The sequence below is a fragment of the Marmota marmota genome, unplaced genomic scaffold (assembly GCF_001458135.2).
Source record: "Marmota marmota marmota unplaced genomic scaffold, marMar, whole genome shotgun sequence".
Lineage (NCBI taxonomy): Eukaryota > Metazoa > Chordata > Mammalia > Rodentia > Sciuridae > Marmota > Marmota marmota.
In genome coordinates, this window is record NW_026000222.1 from 11425026 (window position 1) to 11444471 (window position 19446).

The following is a 19446-nucleotide window of genomic DNA, read 5'->3' on the forward strand; positions in this document are numbered from 1 at the left end:
TAGAAAATATGTAAAAAAAAAAATAGAAAAAGAGAAAAAAAGGGATGGGAGAGAGAGAGAGAGAATTTTTAATATTTTTTATTTTTTAGTTTTCGGCGGACACAACATCTTTGTTTGTATGTGGTGCTGAGGATCGAACCCGGGCCGCACGCATGCCAGGCGAGCGCGCTACGGCTTGAGCCACATCCCCAGCCCCTGTACTTCTGTTTTTAAATTCCACATCTCAGGGGCTTTGGTTGTGGCTCAGTGGTACAGCACTTGCCTAGCATATGTGAGGTACTGGGCTCGATTCTTAGCATCAAATAAAAATAAATAACAATAAAGGCTCATCCACAACCATATATATATATATATATATATATCTTTTTAAAAATTCCACATCTCAGATTTTATTGACTCATAAAGTTGGAAAGAAGCTTAAAAGTGTCCAACCAATGTTTCTTTCTTTCTTTTTTTTTTAAATTTTGTACCAGGGATTGAACTCAGAGGTGCTTAACCACTGAACCACATCCCCAGCCTTTTTTGTTTATTATTTAGAGACAGGGTCTCTCTGAGTTGCTTAGGGCCTCGCTGTGTTGCTAAGGCTGCATTTGAGTTCTCCATCCTTCTGCCTCCACCTCCCAAGCTGCTGGAATTATAGGTGTGCGCCACTGTGCCTGGCATCAACCAATAATTCTTATTTCTCGATTTTATGAACTTTGGGGGGACTGTAACAGCTGTGGATCCTATTCTCAGAAGAGTAAAATTACATACACAATATTGGGTTTCAAGAAAATATTGGATTCCTAAAAATTGTTTCTAGATCCTACATGAAGAAATCCATTTTGTGCCAAAGCCTAGCCTTGAGTCTGGGAGAAGTTCAGTGACCTTTGTACAGCTACACAGCTTCGATGGCTGAATACTGTACTTCTTTTGTTCCTTTCCTATCATGTTATCCCTTCCCTTAAAACCAGCTCTAAATTTATAGAACCTAAAGGACGGGCAGGGAGATTAAGTTTAAAAATCAATGATTTCAGCTTTGGTTTACCAACTAGGACAACAAAGTACATTAAGTGAATAATACCCAAAATATTTGAGTCATTGATTTAGAAAAGCCAGAATAACTAAGCAAAATTTTTATACTCACTATGGTTATTTAAGGGCTAATCCAGATCCCTAGTTTATCTAATTTCTTGATCATTTTCTTATCTGGACTGCCTGCATCAAAATTAATCATTTAACTGTCAGACAAATCACTCTAGAGCACTAGATTAACACATTTATCCTGTCTACCCTTTCCTTTTCTTGCTCCATCCAAAGCCCCCCATAATTAGGCTCATTCTGAGCCACATTATCTACCTGGCTTTTTTAGGAAGACATCAAGCTGAAAGGAGTACAGGCACATAGTTGTCATTATTTACATCCCAGTATATCTCCTACCACTATACCTTTGATCCGGTTACTTAGTTTCTCTGTACTTCAGTATCTTCATCTATAAAATAGGATACAATTTCATTTATTCTTTTAGTCTTTCATGTTGTAAGAAATGAGTGTAGCATTTGCCTGAGTTAAATGGTGGCTTTATGTCTTTTCACACACATACATGCCCTTTATTGGAGTCAGGCAAGTGTATCCAAGTACTCAGTTCCTATCACTGTTACTACATTACTGCATTATTCATTCAATATTAGCCAAGATCCTTCTCTGGTTTAGTCATTGATGTGTTGGGGTTGGGAGGTGTGCTAGGTTCTCTTCTTTTTCTCTTTCCTCTATTCGTAATAGTTTCGTTTCCTTCCACCCTCTCTCCCTCCACTGGGATTGACCCCAGTGCCTTGCACATGCTAGGCAAATGCTCTACCAGTGACATACAGCCCCAGTCCTTTATTCATTTTGACAAAGGGTCTTGCTGGCCTTGAACTTGTGATCTGCCTGCCTCAGTCTCTAGAGTAGCTGAGGTTACAGGCATATAGCACTGTATCTGGCTCATAATAGTTTCTTTACTGGTATGCTTCATAAAATTTTATTCTCATTTTCCCATTGTAAGAGAACAGTTTTCTTTCCAGTGAATAAACACTTGATGTAAGAGACAGATTTTTTGTCTCTAGAATGGTGGAGAGCAGTTGATGATGTGGCAGTCCACAGGCTAGGAGCCAGCACTATGCCTCTAATTTGAAGGGTGGGGTCACGGTAGGATTCTGAAACTGATGAGGATTTCATTTTGGATTTTTTTTTTTTATTTCAATATCTCACATGTTGAAAAATATATTAAAAGGTAAATTAAATGCTGACCTCCTTCTTTCCTTCCTTCCTCCCTTCCACTGGGGATTGAACTCAGGGGCATTTGACCACTGAGCCACATCCTCAACCCTGTTTTATATTTTATTTAGAGACAAGTCTCACTGAGTTACTTAGCACCTCACCATTACTGAGGCTGGCTCTGACTTCTCAATCCTCCTGCCTCAGCCTCCCTGGCCACTAGGATTATAGGCATGCACTGTACCCGCCTCTTTCTTTTACTCTTCTTCTTCTTTTTTAATAGCTTTATTCTATTCTTTCTGAGCCCTAGGGAAACGTGTAACTTCCTCTTTGGAGGAATCATTTCATTCCTTTCTGGTCACTGTTCTAATTCATCCGGCCTTCCTCAGGTTCCTACACTTGCTTAATTGTTTGATTTTACTCTTTTATCTGCACAATTGGATTGTAAGCTATCTAAGATCAGAGACTTAGACAAAATCTTTTATATCCTGCAGCAATGCCTATGGAAGTTTAGGATACATGAATATAGATACTTGTTGATTCATTTCTTGCAATCACCCCATAATATAATTTCATTAATTGTTAACAAAAGAAGAAACTCTTTAGCCTTATTCTATTTTAGTAATTCTAGATTTTCGTATTCCATGCTGTTTTTCTTCTTGGACTAAAGCTAACCAAGCCCTATTATTTATATGGTACCAGTGATTCAGCCCAGAGGCACTTGCACACTGAGCTGAATCTCTAGATCTTTTTTACTTTTTTATTGAGACAGGGTCTCACTAAATTGTTGAGGCTAGCTTTTAACATGGGATCCTCCTGCCTCAGCCTCCTAAGCTACTAGGATTACAGTGTGTGTCACCATGCCTAGCATGGCATTGTTTTAAAGATTCTCCAGTGCTCTGAATTTCTTTCAAGAAGGCCCCTATTAAGCACTTCAGATTGAAGTGGAAGGGAACAGAGTTAAGCTGGATCAGCTCAGTGTGTGGAGGCTGATTTCTGAGACTCAGAAATCAAAAAGTAAAAAGACATTAAAAGTATCTATTCTTAAATAAGTAGGAAGAAACTTCAAAAGTAAGGTTATAATGTCATGATTATGTAGCAACCTAATTAAAGTTAATTTTAATATAATTTGTGAGTTTGTATATTTTTGTTACTAAATTCTGCAGTGAAATTAAAAGCCTTCTCTAGAAGTCTTTTTACTCCTTAAGTAATATGTAGCCACTTGATTTGTTAATATTTACTAGTTTCTTTATTGCCTTAACTTTATCTTTGAATAAAAATACCTTTTTATTTAAAATGGCACTGTTAATAGCCAAAATTGGTAATATTTCATAGAAAGTTCATAGTAAGTACTTCTTACTTCATTTGAACAGATTTGAATAGGTTGGAAAAAACACAAAAATTCAGGGGAAATAGCGTTTTCTTATGGTGTGTTTTATTACAATGGTTATCTCCTTTAAAGGTCTGAACAAGAAAATGAAAAGAAATACGTATTGCAGAGCTATGCAAACCAGGCAAAACTTAGGGCCTCATGCATGCAAGGCAAGTGCCCTACCACTGAGCCACATCCCCAACCACTTTTCTTTCTTCCTAGAATTAAAAGTTCATTTTATCCATTAACTGTACCTAGCTTTAAAAAGCAAATGTAGCCAGGCACAGTTGGCACATTGCCTGTAATCCCAGAGGCTCAGGATGCTGATGCAGTAGGATCTAGAGTTCAAAGCCAGCCTCAGCAAAAGCAAGGTGCTAAGCAACTCATTGAGACCCTGTCTCAAAATACAGAATAGGGCTGGGGATGTGGGTCAGTGGTGGTGTGCCCCTGAGTTCAATCCCCGGTACTTCCCCACTTAAAAAAAAAAAAAAAAAAAGTAGATGTATTCATGGGAATAAATGAATAAATAAAATTTCAACCTGTGTTAATTTTCTGTGTACTAGTCATACACTTATAAGAAGTTTCAAAAATAGAACAGAGTTCCTATGTACTTATTATCCACCAAGGTGACAGTACACTTAAATTTTAATAGATCTTCTCTGCACTTCTTCATAAGTCATTTTTTTAAAATATATAACTTTTTTTTTTTTTTTTTAAAGAAAAGACACATGTATCATTGTGTATGCCTGAATTTTTATTTTTTTTTGGTGGTACTAGACTTCATCCTAGTAGTAGTGCTATGCCATGCCACGGAGCTACATTCCCAGCTTTTTTTTTTTTTTTTGGTGATGCTGGGGATTGAATCCAGGGCCTTGTGCATGTGAAGCAAGTGAGCTATATACCCAGCCCCCTCTTTATTTTTTGAGACAGGGACTCACTAAATTCCTAAGGCTGACCTTGAATTTGTGATTATCCTGCCTCAGGCTCTCAAGTGGCTGGGATTACAAGGGCTGGGCTGATCCTCTTTAAAATTAGAAAGTATCATGTAAAAGAAAGGGTCCTTTTGTTATTATTGTTTTAGGGCATTTTCCCCCATTTCCAGATTGACGTATTTTTCCCCATTACCATTGACTTAGAAAGGGATTATGCTTCCTAAGTACCTTTCCGGTTCATTTCTTATCAATATCCTAAAAAGTGTATAACACCATTTTACTCCCTATATTGAAGAAACATATTCAATTGACTGTTCAGATTTCTTGTATTGAAGTTTATTTTGAATTTGAAAATTGTATTTGAAAACTTGAGAAATTTTTTGTTTTGCTTTTTTTAAACATCATTTGTTTTTCTTTCTTTCTAGCCTGAAAATGAAATTTCTTCAGACTGCAATCATGTAAGTATAGATTTCTTTTAACTCACCATATGTGCTTTATATCTATGATGATAGACTTTGGGATACTTCCTGTTTTCTTAGATTCCCTTAATCTTAAAATGATAATAAACGTTTGTTAAGGACCAGGGTAAAATCTACAATACTTCTTCATTAGAGAAACTGGCAGGTTTTGTCAAATGATATTTAGGTACTTAAGCTTAAGTTTCTCCATTACACTACCATATGAAAATAATGAGTTATCTGCTTATCAAGTTGATAGATTTTAAAGTTCTTTTAAAGTTATTTTAAAGTTCTTTCATTTACTCATCATTCAGTCATCTACTATGTGTTGTAGCTCATTAAAAGGAGACTGTGAAATTAAATCTATGCAAAAAGTTTTGGGTGCTTTGATAGAAGTCTGTGCAGAATACAGTGGTGACACAAAGTGAATTTTAATTTTGTTCATGTGTTTATGTCAGGAAAGGCTTAATGATGGAGTTGATACTTGATTTTCAGGAAGATGTGTTTGTCAGATTATCAGAAATCACCCTGTCTTGGTGTAGTGATAGATTGGATAGGGATTGCAAAAAAACAGGAGAGTTGGTTCTTACTGTTCATTCTAAAAAAAATCTAGAGGGGTCTGAGACTTCAAAGTGCAAAATAAAACTTCAAGAGTCCTAGAAGAAAACTTGAACTAACACAACCCCACTAAACATAATAGTCACGCTTCCTGAATTCAAACTTACTGAAAAGCTGCAATATCAAGACTGTGGTACTGAATACGATAGACAGAATTGAGAATTCAAAAATAGGCACATGATTCATTTTCAGCAAGGGTATGGAGGTAATTTGGTAAGGAAAGGAATAGTCTTTTTAACAAATAGTATTGGAACAACTAGATCCCCACATTACAAGGAATGAATTTGGAGCCCAAAATCATACTGTATATTAAAAATGCATTGAAAACCTATATGAAAGAGCTAAACTGTAAAACCTGTTGAATAAATATAGTTGTAAACATTCATGACCTTAGATTAGGCATAGTGTCTTAGATGTGACATCTAAAGAAAAAGCAACTAAATAAAATTTGATAAGTAGATCAATTCACCAAGTTTAGAATTTTTGTGCTTCAAATGAGACTGTCAAAGTTTGCTGGGCATGGTGGCGCACACCTGTCCCAGTGTCTCAGGAGGCTGAGGCAGGAGGATCTTGAGTTCAAAGCCTGTCTTTAGCAACTTAGAGAGGCTCTGTCTCTAAATAAAAATTTTAAAAGGGGCTGGGGATGTGGTTCAGTGGTTAAGTGCCCCTGGTTCATTCCCCAGCACCAAGGAAAAAAAGAAAAGTTCAAAACGACCCACAGAATGAAAGAAAATATTTGCAAATATTTTCTGATAATTGTGTAGTTAGTGTTGAAAAAGATTAAAAAAAAAACAAAAAACTCTTATGATGAAAGAAACAAATTTAGGGTTGGGCGTATAGCCTAGTGGCAGAATGTATACCTACCATGCATGAGGTCCTAGGTTCAATCCCCAACACCACCCTGTCCCCAAAGAAGATATACAAGTGACCAGTAAGCACATGAGAAGATGCCCAGTAGTGTTGTCATTAAAGAACTGCAAATTAAAACCATACACACCCACTAGGGTGACTGTAATCAAAAAGATGGACAATAACAAATATTGGCATGGATATGGAGAAATTAGAGTCTTCTTACATTGCTGATAGGAATGTGAAGCAGCACAAGAAGTCTAGTTTGTGGATTCTTCATGAGTTGAGTTATGATCCATCAGCACAGTGCCTTGTGCTGGGAAGGCCCATCCCCCTCTGTTGTCACACAGCAGTGAATGTGTAAGACTTCTGACCTCTAAACAAGTAGGGTTTCTTCCCTTCAGCAAGCAGTCTGTTCTGCAGCAGTGGATGTCCGCTGGGTATCTCTAAACCAGTTCAATTCTAGCACTGTCTACCTAGAGAGAGCATCAGGTCACAGAGGTTAGGGCCTCAGTTCCCAAGACTGTCCTCCTCCCCCAGCACACACTTTTTTAGATACCAGTGGCAAACACCAGGTGGTATTTTGTTTAGTTTTGTTTTTCTAAAAAGAGACAGATTTTACTATATTGCTCAGCTAGCCTTGAACTCTGAGAATGACTTGATTCTCCCACCTCACCCTCCCAAGTAGCTGGAACTACAGAAATGTGACATTGTGCCCAGCTCCCAGCTCATTTTACTTGTGATTCTGACCAAGTGGCTGTAAATTGAGTTTTCCACAACTCCTTCCTCAGGTGTGATTCATTTACTCTACCAGCTCACAGAACTCAGGGAAACACTGGCTTACATTTACCTGTTTATTTTAAAGGATGTTACAAGGGGACTGAGGTTGTGGCTCAGAGGTAGAGTGCTTGCCTAGCGTGCGTGAGGCACTGGGTTTGACCCTCGGCACCACGTAAAAATAAAATATTTTTAAAAAGGATGTTACAAGAAACACAGATGAAGAGATGCTTATGGGTCAAGGTATGGAAGAAGGATGCGGAGCTTTTAGGTGTCTCTGAGCATGCTGCCCTCCAGGAATCTCCTTGTGTTCAACCTTCTGGAACTCTGTCCTTTTGGGGTTTTTATAAAGACCTCATTGTGCAGGCATTATTGCTAAGGTGGGCCTATTAGCAGGCCTATCTATTCAGATTATCCTTGGCCTCTGGATGCAGTATTCCTTCCTACAGGGCACAGGGCTTAACCCATCTGGAATGAGGAAAATATCATGACCTATTATTGGACCAGAGTAAGTCAGAGAATTTCTTTATGGCCAGCTCTAAGATGAAAAGGTAAAGGAAAATTAGAGTTTCAATGACCTGCCTTAGGGAAGAAAAATTCTAGTTTCTGTGGCCTTCCTTGGGGAGGAAGTTATGAGCCAGGAATTGTGAACAAAAACCAAAGTATGTGTATCATAACATCACCAATACCCAAGACAGTTGAAAACATATGTTCATATAAAAATGTTTAAACAGATATTCAGAGAAGCATTGTTTGTAATAATCTAAAAGTGGAAACAACTCAAATGTACTTCAGTTGATGAATGGCTAAATAAAACATGGTGTGTCCAAACAGTGGGATATTATTTGGCTAAAAAAAAAGGGATGAAATGCTGGTGTATGCTACAACATGGACGAACCTCAAGAACTAACTGATTCATTGACGTGAAATAAGTAGAATAGGCAAATCCACAAAGATAGGAAGATTTAGTGGTTGCCAGGGACTGGGGGAATTGGGAAATGGGAAGTGACTGCTTGAAAATGCTCTGTAATTAGTGATGGTGATTATAGAACCATCAGCTTATACTTTGGATGAGTGAATTTCGTGGTATAAATTATATCTCAGGGCTGGGGTTGTGACTCAACAATAGAGTACTCGCCTAGCATGTGCGGGTGCTGGGTTTAATCCTCAGCTCCACATACAAATTAATTAATTAATTAATGGTATTGGGTCCAACTACAACTAAAAAAGTTTTTAAAATAAACAAATAAATAAATCTCGGCAGAGTGTAGTCAGCAACTATATAATTGCCATATAGCTTCCACTGTTAATTCAGATGCTTTTGTGTCTTTTATACCCCTACTTAATTCCACTCCTTTTGCATTATTTGGAAGCAGAATATCTTTCCATATGTTAATATCTTTCCATGTGTTAATATTTCAGTAAACATTCCTAAAAGGTAAGGGCTTTTAGAGAAACAATAACTATAATACCATTATCATATTTTTAAAAAATGTTATTTATTTTTGCTAGACTGGAGATTGAACTCAATGCTCTACCATAGAACTACATCCCCAGCCCTTTTTATTTTATTTCGAAACAAGGTCTCAGTAAATTGTCTAGGCTGGCCTTGAATTTGCAATTCTCCTGCCTTAGTCTTCCAAGAAGACAGAATTAGAAGTGTGCTCCACTGTACCTGGATGTTATCATATCTTAAAATACCATGATCCCTAATCAATTATCCAATTAGTATTTAATGTTCAAACTTTGGCATGATCCTATAAGGGAATTTATTTAATCTGATAAATAGTGGCTGTAAAAAGACCTATAACAGATGTGAAATATTGACAGCTTTCTTCCCAAGACTGTCTATAAGACATCGTTGCTCATTGTCACAGAGAGCCTAGCTGGTATAGTCAAGCAAGATAAAAAGCAGGCTAGAATTGGGAAAGAAAAATTAAACTGTCATTATTTATAGATAACATAATTGTTTTAGTAGAAAATCCAAAAAGAATTTGTAAATTGGGCTGTGGTTGTGGCTCAGTGGTACAGCACTTGCCTCCCACATGTGAGGCACTGGGTTCAATCCTCAGCAACACATAAAAACAAAACAAAATAGAGATATTAAAAAAAAAAAAGGAATTAAAAAAAAAGAATTTGTAGATAGACTGTTAGCAGGTGATTAATAGATGACTTCAGCAAAATCTCTAGATGTAGAGTCAGCACATAAAACTCAGTTACATCTTGTTATATTGTGTGCATATATGAATATGTAACAAATCCCATCATTATGTAAGTATAATGCACCAATAAATGTGGAAAAAACTCAGTTGTATTTCATATAATAAGAATAAGCAAATATTTTAATAATAATATTTGAAATAGCATACCTAAGAACAATTTTTAAATAATGTGTGTAAGACTGCTGTGCAGATAACTATAAAATATTAAGAGAAAGGCTTAAGTTCACAAGTTCAAAATTTACTATAAAAATGTCAACTGTACCAAATTACCTATGGATTTCATGCAATCCCAAATCTCTTGTTATCAAAATGGCAAGCTGGTTTTAAAATTTATGTGGGAACACATAGTGCCACTCATAGCCAAAACAATTAAGGAACCAAGCAGAGAGAATTTTTGACCACCCAATGGAAGAGTTAATGTGAGGCATGTATAATTAGGCCATGTGGTAGAGGCATGTATAATTAGGCCATGTGGTACAGGCACAGCAGACCAGTGGAGCAGAATAAGACCAGAAATACCATACATATATGAACACTTGAATAAGGCACCATCCACATAAAATTCATTCTGGATACATTGTAGGTTTAAATGTGAAAGTGAAACAGTAAAATTTTTAAAAAGGTAACATAGAAGAATGTCTTAACTTTTGAGATTAGCAAAGATTTCTTAAATGAGAAAAATCACTGATTATAAAGCAAAAGATTAATAAATTACATCAATATTTATTTTATTGGGACCAGGGATATAGCTCAGTGGAGAAGCTTATCTAGGATGCACAGGGCCCTGGGTTCAATCCCCAGCACCACATTAAAAATTTTTGAGGGGCTGGGGTTATAGCTCAGTGGTAGAACACTTGCTTTGCACATGTGAGGCACTGGATTCGATCCTCAGCTCCACATAAAAATAAAGATATTAAAAAAATCTTTGAAAAAATCTAACAATAAAGATAATAGAGTGATAATAGATAAAGGCAAGCCACCAAGAAAATATTTTTAACGCATCCGACAGTAACCAGAATATATAAACAACTCACACAAAGCAGTAAAGAAAAGCAAAGGAATAAAATTTTGGTTAAGATGCTTGAAGAGGGCTGGGGCTGTGATTCAGCGGTAGTGCATTTGCCTGGCATGTGAGGCACTGGGTTTATCAGCACCACGTATAAATAAATAAAGGTCTATCAACAACAACAAAAAATTTTTTTTTAAAAAAAGCTTGAACATCCATGTCTCACAGATGACTTCTGGTTGACATAAACATGGAAAAGGTGTTCAGACTCATTAGTGATCAGGTACCTGCACCACTAGAATTATAAAAATTGAAAAGACTGGGCTGGGGATGTGGCTCAAGCGGTAGCGCGCTCGCCTAGCATGCGTGCGGCCCGGGTTCGATCCTCAGCACCACATACAAACAAAGATGTTGTGTCTGCCGAAAACTAAACAATAAATATTAAAAAAAAAAAAAAAAAGAAAAGAAAAGACTGATAATACCAAGTATGTGTCTGAATGTGGAACTAGGTGCCTTTCATATACTGATAATGATAATGTAAATTAGTACAACTACTTTCAAAGCTGTTTGGCATTATTTACAAGAATGGAACATAAACATAATATATGATGTAGTCATTTTATTTCTAGGTATTTACCCAACAGGAATGCATATATATATATATCTAAAGAGGCATTTACAAGAACATTTATAGCAGCTCATGACAACCCTGTGAGTGAAAGATGAGCAAAATTTTTTCCTCGTCTTCATGAGAATTGAAATCTGCTCATTTCTTAGTTCAAATCCCCTCTTAACTGATAAAAGTAAAATTTTAATTAAGTTTCTGGGTAGCATTGCTTATGATAAAAATGACCCAGCTGGTAGGAACACCATACTTTGAACTTCCCGAATGTAGAGAGTCTTGTACTTGGGTATGTCCTCGTAGGGACCTTGGAAGCTATACTCACAGGTTTGTTAAAAAGATATTGGGAAGCTGGGCATAGGGGTGCACTCCTATAATCCTAGCTGCTCGGGAGGCTGAGGCAGAAGGACCTCAAGTTTGAGACCAGCCTGGGCACTGACTGGATGCAGTGGCACACGCCTATAATTCCAGCAGCTCAGGAGGCTAAGGCAGGAGGCCGAGAGTTCAAAGCCAGCCTCAGCAACTTAATGAGGCCCTACGCAACTAAGTGAGACCATGTCTCTAATAAAATATAAAAAAGGGGCTGGGGATGTCGTTCAGTGGTTAAGTATTCCTGGGTTCAATCTCAGGTGACAAAAAAAAGGGGATGGGGGCTTGGAATGTATGTAGCTCAGTGGTAGAGACTTGCTAGCATGTGCTGGGCCCTAGGTTCAACCCCTAGTACTACAGAAGTAAATAAATAAATAAAACAGAATATTTCACCTTCTGTGGATACCCACATTCCTCCCTTATATAAAATAGCACCAATCCCTCCTTCTACCCTAGTGTATCATCTGACGTATTCTTTTGATTATTTGCATATTATTTCTTTCTTCATAGAAGGTAAACTCCTTAAAAGCAGGGAATTTTCATATTTTTTTGCTCATTGCTGCCTTAAACAGTATTTGGCATATAGTAGGCACTTGGGGGAGGGGGAGGGAAGAAACTTGTAGGAACTGAAGGATATGTATTTCTAAATTCAAAGACTTCACCAAATACCCAGTGCCATAGGTGGAAAGATAGTCCACAGCATGGCACATGTCAGTGAAACATCAGAATTTGAAGGGGCAGGGTGGGGGAGATACAAAACCTTTCAGAGAGGAAAAAATAAACAAGTCATAATCAAAATACATAGATTTGAATTCTATACTTCTTAGAAGCTAGGAGATAGTGGACCGATGCCTTTGAAAGTATGAGGAATAGTGTTCATTCAAAGTAATATACAATAGGACTGGGGTTGTAGCTCAGCGGTAGAACACTTGCCCAGCACATAGGAGGCGGCCCTGGGTTCGATCCTCAGCACCACATAAAAATAAATAAAAGACGTTGTGTCCAACTACACCTAAAAAAATAAATATTTAAAAAAAAAAAGTAATATACAATAAAGATACTCCAGACCTGCAGTTTTTAAAACATTTATGACCCGTGTATTTTTCAAAAAGCTACTGTACATCAACAAACTAAGGGGATACACAAGACAGAAAAATAAAGAACCCAGTAACTAATGACTCAGCACAAGACAAGAACAAAGGACATCCTAAGGAAACTGGTGAAGGGTTGGTGAAGGGTGACACCTGTTTAGAAAATTAGGGAGCTGCCAGACCTGCTTAAGTGAGACAGAAAACTGCTGAAGAATGTCTCACCTGGTAGATTACTGATAGGTTTGAATATTTTGAGAGAAGAAGCACATTTCTGGTAAAGAGACTAAGTAGGATTAATTAATAATGAGTATGTTGAAAAATAGGCCTATGAAGTAAATGACAATTAACTGTAGGACAGACTAAAAGTTCTATAGGAGAAGAAATATAATATTTACATTGGGGGGTGTGTGTGTGTGTGTATACACACATACACATAAAATTTCTTATATAATTAAAATTTTGAGTATCTGACGTTATGACTTGACTATGTTGAGAAGACTGGAATCAGGAAGAAGGGCATGAGAGTTCATTCTTCATCTATAGTATAAATTATAGAATACCTAAAACTGACAAATTAAGAAATAGCAGTATAACTAGTTTACAGATATAGAGATAATTATAAGAAAAGGCAAAAACTCCTCTAGGGAGGAGTTTTTCAGTAACTGCTTGTTTTGATTTTTATATATTTGATATTATTATTTTATTTATTTATTTTTGTAGTACTCAGGAAGCTCTGGGTTTGATTCCAGCCCTGTTTTGGTTTTTAAATTATCTTTATAGAACTATTTGACTAAATAGGTAGCATTCACTTGAAATTTCTGAGGGTGAATGAAAGAGGAAGTAGATAAAATGAACTATAGACTATATTTTCAGGGAATTTGACTATGGAGAAAGAATTATCCTTCACCCCCTCACACACAAAAAAACATTGTCTTGTACTTTATTCTCCTTATCTCGAGTATATCTCATTTTCTCTCATCCAAATCAGTTCTTGCCTCTTAAGAGATCTATTAACCTTCCCCAGTCTTACCCTTCTCCACACTGTAATCAGAGTTGATCTCTGAGTTCTCTGGTTAAAACTATCTACTAGCTTTCTGTTTCCTTTAAGATAAACTTTAAAATCCTTAGTATGGGGGCTGGGATTGTGGTTCAGCAGTAAAAAGTTCAGCTAACACATAGGAGGACCTGGGTTCGATTCTCGGCACCACATAAAAATAAACGAAATAAGAGTATTGTGTCCAGCTACAACTAAAAAAATAAATAAACATTTTTTTTAAAAAAATTCTTAGTATGAACTGCAGAGCTCAGTGTGATCTGACCCTGCTCCTCTACCCCTCATCTTCAATACCCTCAACTCCAATCCATCCAAACCACATAGGTTCCCATGATTTACCCTCACCCTTCTGTCTTCCTTACCTTTCCGTACCTGGTATCCCAGTCTCCCTCAGTTCATCTGGCAGAATTCCTTCTAATCCTTGTGGAATGACCCCGGGATAATTTGACCACTGCCACCTCTACCTGCTTCTCCAACACTCACTGGGCTGTGTTCTTCCTTTGTATTCCCATAATGTCCTCTGCATGCTTCTGCTATCACATTTATCACACTGTATTTTGATTGCTTATTTTCTTTCCAGTTTGACTCTTCCTTTTTTTGTCCTCCTGTGGCTGAGCTTATTGCTGGTGGTTGGGTGATTAGAGCTTTCCATTGTATTTTTGGAGGGGGAAAGAGAAGAAACCCCACATATGTACTTCTTTTTTTTTAATGTCATTGTTTTATTTTTTACATTTTTATTAGTGCATTATAGTTGTACATATTGATGGGATTTGCTGTTACATATTCGTCATGCACACGATGTAACAATACAGTTTGCCCAATATCATTCCCCAGCACTTCCCCCTCCCTCCCTGTTTTTTTAAAGATTCTTTTAATATGGACACAATATCTTTATTTTTATGTGGTGCTGAGGCTTGAACCCAGTGCCCCAGATGTGCGAGTCAAGCTCTCTGCTGCTGAGCTATAACCCCAGCCCCCTTCTCCGTTTTTTAACGTTAATAGTAAAGCTCCCCACTTCCTCATTCTGGTGGTGGGGATTAAACCCATCCATGGCTTCAAGCAACATGTACTCTACCACACAGCTACATCCTGGCCCGTAAAATTTAACTTTAGTTTTGGAAATAGGCTAATGCGGAAGGCAAAATGTGACTTGCGTTTAACCTGCGGGGTATTAGTCTATGGGTCTGTACAAAAGGAAGAAGAGCGAGGACACAGGACACCCTTCTCTTTCATTCACATTCTTTGCAGTAGAACTGTTGGCTCTAGAACACTTGGCCGCTGGAGGAATGACCTAGAAACTACCACCAGTCGGTCCACCGGGCCACCTCCTTCCCCTCTCCACAGAGCATTCCGCAGTCTAGTGGAATTCCTCCCCAGGCCCTCCGTGACTTATGTACTTCTTTTCCAGATCTTCTTCAGTGCTTATACTGATTTAACTGCTTGCTTCTGTGTTGTGCTTAGTGCAGTTTATATATGCCTCTGTTCTACTTCAAAAGTACAGCCCTGATCATAACCCTTCAGTGACTACCCTTACTTTGGGGCTGAAGGTCAGGTATAGTTTACAGGGCTTTCTTATCTGGCTTGTGTCTCCTGAGTCATCCTCCCTTGGACTTTGAATTCCTCTAACATGCCCTGTTCCCATGCATGCAGCTTCATTTATTTAAAACAGACTTCTCCCTACCATTTAATCTGGCTGCTACTTCTGACCTTTGAGGTTTCTCTTCATCTTAGATAGCATTTTCTCCAGTAAACTTTCCCTGACCAAAGCCCTCATTCCACCTCCATCTGGGGCATTCCTTCCCTGTCTTGCTGTGGCACCTGGTTAATCACTTCTGCCATTGACCTTAGCCACCACCATCCAGTGTGAGTCTTTTTCCTTCTGCTTTATTCCCCCATCTCTGGATTAGTGCCTGAACCTAGTATGGACTCTTTGTAACGCTTCTGTTTCCTCCAGTGGCCTGTGAAGCTCCTGTGTGTGGCACAAAGAAAGTGCTAAGAGAATGTTTAACTAATTCAGTAAATGACTGTTTTTACCTGGACTGTTTGTACCTGGAGTATAGCAGTCAGAGAGAAAGAAATGGACCCCCTTCCAAAAAAAAAAAAACAAACAAACAAAACCTCTTCATGTTCTGCATCATCCAAAGCCTCTATTCTTTGCTCTGAGCAGTTCGAAGGCTCATTTTTGCTACTTTTAAGTACTTTTAAGGATAATTTATTGAAATTATTTAACTGAAGCTTCAAAGATAAAATAGTATTCAGCCCTCACCTGGGAATAATAATGGCTTTAATTTTATAAAGTGTGTGTATACGTGTGTGTGTGTGTGTGTGTAAAATCAGGTATTTTGATCTTAGCTTGGGTGTGGGGTGGGGGCGGCAAGCAGTGCTGGAAATCAAACCCAGGGCCTAGAGCATGCTATGTAAGTGGCGGCACTGAGCTGCATCCCCAGCTTCAAGTCAAGAATTTTAAAGGAATTAGATAGATAAGCCTAGAAACTAGATCCTGGGCAGTTCTCCTTCATAAGATTGATCTATGAAAGTATTGTTGCTTGTGAAATCTGAGACAAAACCCACCTCGTCTGAGCATCTGAGTATCTGAGTTAGACTTTTTGGTTTAAGCAAATTTAGCCTACACAACCTGTTTATTTTGTCTCTGAAAACTTCATTGGGAATTTTAATATTTAAGTTTTTTCTTAACACTAAATGATTTTTAACTTATAGTTTTTTAAAAAAATTGTTTAGTAAAATTGGAAAAAAATGTCTGAATGGTACTGCTTTTGTTTTGTCTGCATGTTTTCTTCCTCTTATCTATAAATGTGATGGTATTTTGTCTTACTTTTTGTTACTTGATGCAAAAATGTTTTTATTTGACAGTATAATTAACATAATTTAACCTCTAATGATAAATTTCATAATATTCTAACTAGAGGATTTTTTTCTTTGTTTCTCCCTTGTTTGGTTTTTCCCCTTGAACCTAGTTATTGTGGAATTACAAGCTGAACCTGACTACTGATCCCAAGTTTGAGTCTGTGGCCAGAGAGGTTTGCAAATCAACCATATCAGAGGTAGGTTTTAAAATAATTTCATAAATATTAAATGACTCAGAAGAGAAAATTATATCTGTTGACCAGAACAGTCTTTAAGAAAGGAATAACTTGGTTATTTTTATCTTTCTTGGAAATTGACAACTGACTTGATTCAGAGATAGGAAGGGGGGGTGTAATTAAACTTCTTTTCAAGATCAGGTTCTCTCAGTCCCAAACCATCCAGAGCCACTGCTGAGGTTATCAGTGCTGCTCCCACACCTGTTACAATCTGCCAGGCCAGAGGTTAATCCAAACCCCTGGAAGCTTCACACTCCTTAGTGCTTTGGCTCTGCATTTGGATCAATTGAACCACAGAAGTATAAGCTTGAGTAAGGAGCTAGTGCTATAAAGGTTAAAGGTATCAATGTTTATATAGTTAGAAATTGATACTGAGTATAAAGGAAAAATTAATGAAAATGTATAGCACTGTACAGATACTAAGGGAAACTTTTTAATGATATTAATGAAAATTGTGGTATTTGAGTATCTTTTTTGTATTTGGGTAATTTTTTATTTTATTTTTATTTTTTGGTGGTGCTGGGGATTGAATCCAGGGCTTCTTGCATGATAGGCAAGCACTACCACTGAGCCATATCCCCAGCCATGCCGTAATTCAAGTGACTCAGGAGACTGAGACAAAAATAAAAGGGCTGGAAGTTTAAGCACCCCTGGGTTCAATCCCCAGTACCCTCCAAAACCAAACCCTTTGATTGGAAATATACTCATGACCCTGTTTTTAGGTATCATCCATCTTAACTACTGAAGATCTCTGTTGCCCTTCAAGCCAGTGTGCAACTGATTACTAAAATTCCAGAATATTCTGTTGCTTTTTTTTTTGGTACTAGGGATTGAACCCAGGGGTGCTTAACAACCACGCCACATCTCAGCCTTTTTTTTTGAGGCAGAGTCTCACTAGGTTCTTACAGTCTTGTTAAATTGCTGAAGCTGGTTTTGAACTTGTGTTCCTCCTGCCTCCCCTTCCTGAGCTGCTGGGGTTACAGGTACACATGCACAGCAAAATTTGTTTCTTATTTATTTATTTAGGTCCTGGAAATTTAACCCAGGGCACTTTTCTTCTGAGCTACAGACCAGCGCTTTTTATTTTTTTTAATTTTGATATAGATTTTCACTAAGTTGCTAAGCCTAGCCCCAAACTTTCAATCCTCCTGCCTCAGTTTCTGGGATTACAGACATGTACTACTATACCCCCACTTGAACATTGTTTTAAACATGTTTCTGTTCTAGACCACAACAGATAAACTTGTATTCTACTACGTTCAGAAACATGTGTCCAAATCCATAGTTAATGCAGAACATATTAAATGTTATCAAGAATTAATATTAGGGACTGGGGTTGTGGCTCAGTGACAGAGTGCCTGCCTCACACATGTGAGGCATTGGGTTCTATCCTCAGCACCACATAAAATAAACAAATAAAATAAAGTCTATCTACAATTACAAAAAATTAAAAAAAAAAGAATTACTGTATCTTGATTTAAATTTAGCACGGATATGGTAACCTAGTATAACAAAAGGAAGGAATAAATGGGTTGGGGAAACCTGAAATTCTATAATGAAATGCTAATCATTGCTATAATAGTAGTTGTCCTAAATACAAAAAGGTTTGGGAGATTCTAACATATTAACTTGAAGCAAAGCATGCTTTTCTTCCTCAGCAGTATCCCTAGTATAAATTTCAACAGAATCTCTCCCTAATGACAGTAGTTTGCTGTGTAGCTTGGCTTGGACACACAGCTAGATTTCCAGTTCTACCCCTGTTTTCCTGACCTGCTCCTTTGATTCATCTCCTCACTGCCTACTGCATTCTGCACATAGTTAAAAGGACTTCTCTACTTGTCAGTTATAGATGTTAGCATCTCTTCTTACTCCATTTAGAAATGGATTCTACCTAAGTGTTTGGGTATGATTGTATTTTCTTACAGAACACATTAATCATGTATTTCTTAAAAGGCACAATAATCTGGGTAGCCATGAATGTCTATAAAAAACAGTGTCTATGTCTCTAACATCAGATGTGTGGGGACTTGCCCACTAGTGAGTGAGCTGTTTTCAGGGACACCAGCCTAGTGTCTTCTAATTCAATTCAGTTCTGACATTATCTACCTAGAGACTGTCAGATCTTACAGGTTGAGGCTCATTTCCTAAGATGTCCCCACCCCTTTAGGTCACAAGCACCAGGTGGTTTTACCTGCTTCTGAATGAACAGTTATAAATCAGAGTTTCCACAACCCCCTCAGGTTCTATTAATTTGCTCCAGTGGTTCACTTATGGAAACACATTTACTGATTTATTGTAAAGGCTATTTCAAAGGATCCAATGAAGACATGCATCCATCAAGGTATGGGGGGTGGCACCTCACACTCCAGGAACCTCTGCATGTTTAGTTCTTGGGAAGCTCTCTAAATCCTGTCCTTTAGGACTTTTATGGAGACTTCATTGCATAGCTGATGCCAAACTGAGTGAGGAAACTCAGCAAGGGCTGAAGGATTTTAGCACTCTCCTTGGCCTCTCCATGCAGCTCTCCTCCCTCCCTCTAGAGAATGGGGAAGCACCCCTGTGGAATGAACAGGATCTTATAACCTGGTACTGGACAAGGAAGGATTTAAAAATTTAATTTACCAGGAGGATTACAGTCTCTATGACCTGACTTGGGGAAGAGAAATTCTAATTTCTGTGACCTGCTTTGGGAAGGAAGTTGCAAGCCAAGAACTATGGACTAAAAAAAAAAAAAAAAAAA

At 37.7% G+C, this 19446-nt stretch overlaps 1 protein-coding gene across 2 annotated transcripts in view; it reads left to right on the forward strand.

The window, feature by feature from the left end:
* Glg1 (golgi glycoprotein 1) overlaps positions 1–19446 on the forward strand; it is a 122341-nt gene that overhangs the window by 50500 nt on the left and 52395 nt on the right. For both annotated transcript variants that reach the window (XM_048792499.1, XM_048792498.1), the window contains exons 3-4: positions 4965–4997; positions 16581–16667. In XM_048792499.1, the coding sequence (XP_048648456.1) occupies positions 4965–4997; positions 16581–16667 (120 nt within the window). The remainder of the gene's footprint in view (positions 1–4964; positions 4998–16580; positions 16668–19446) is intronic.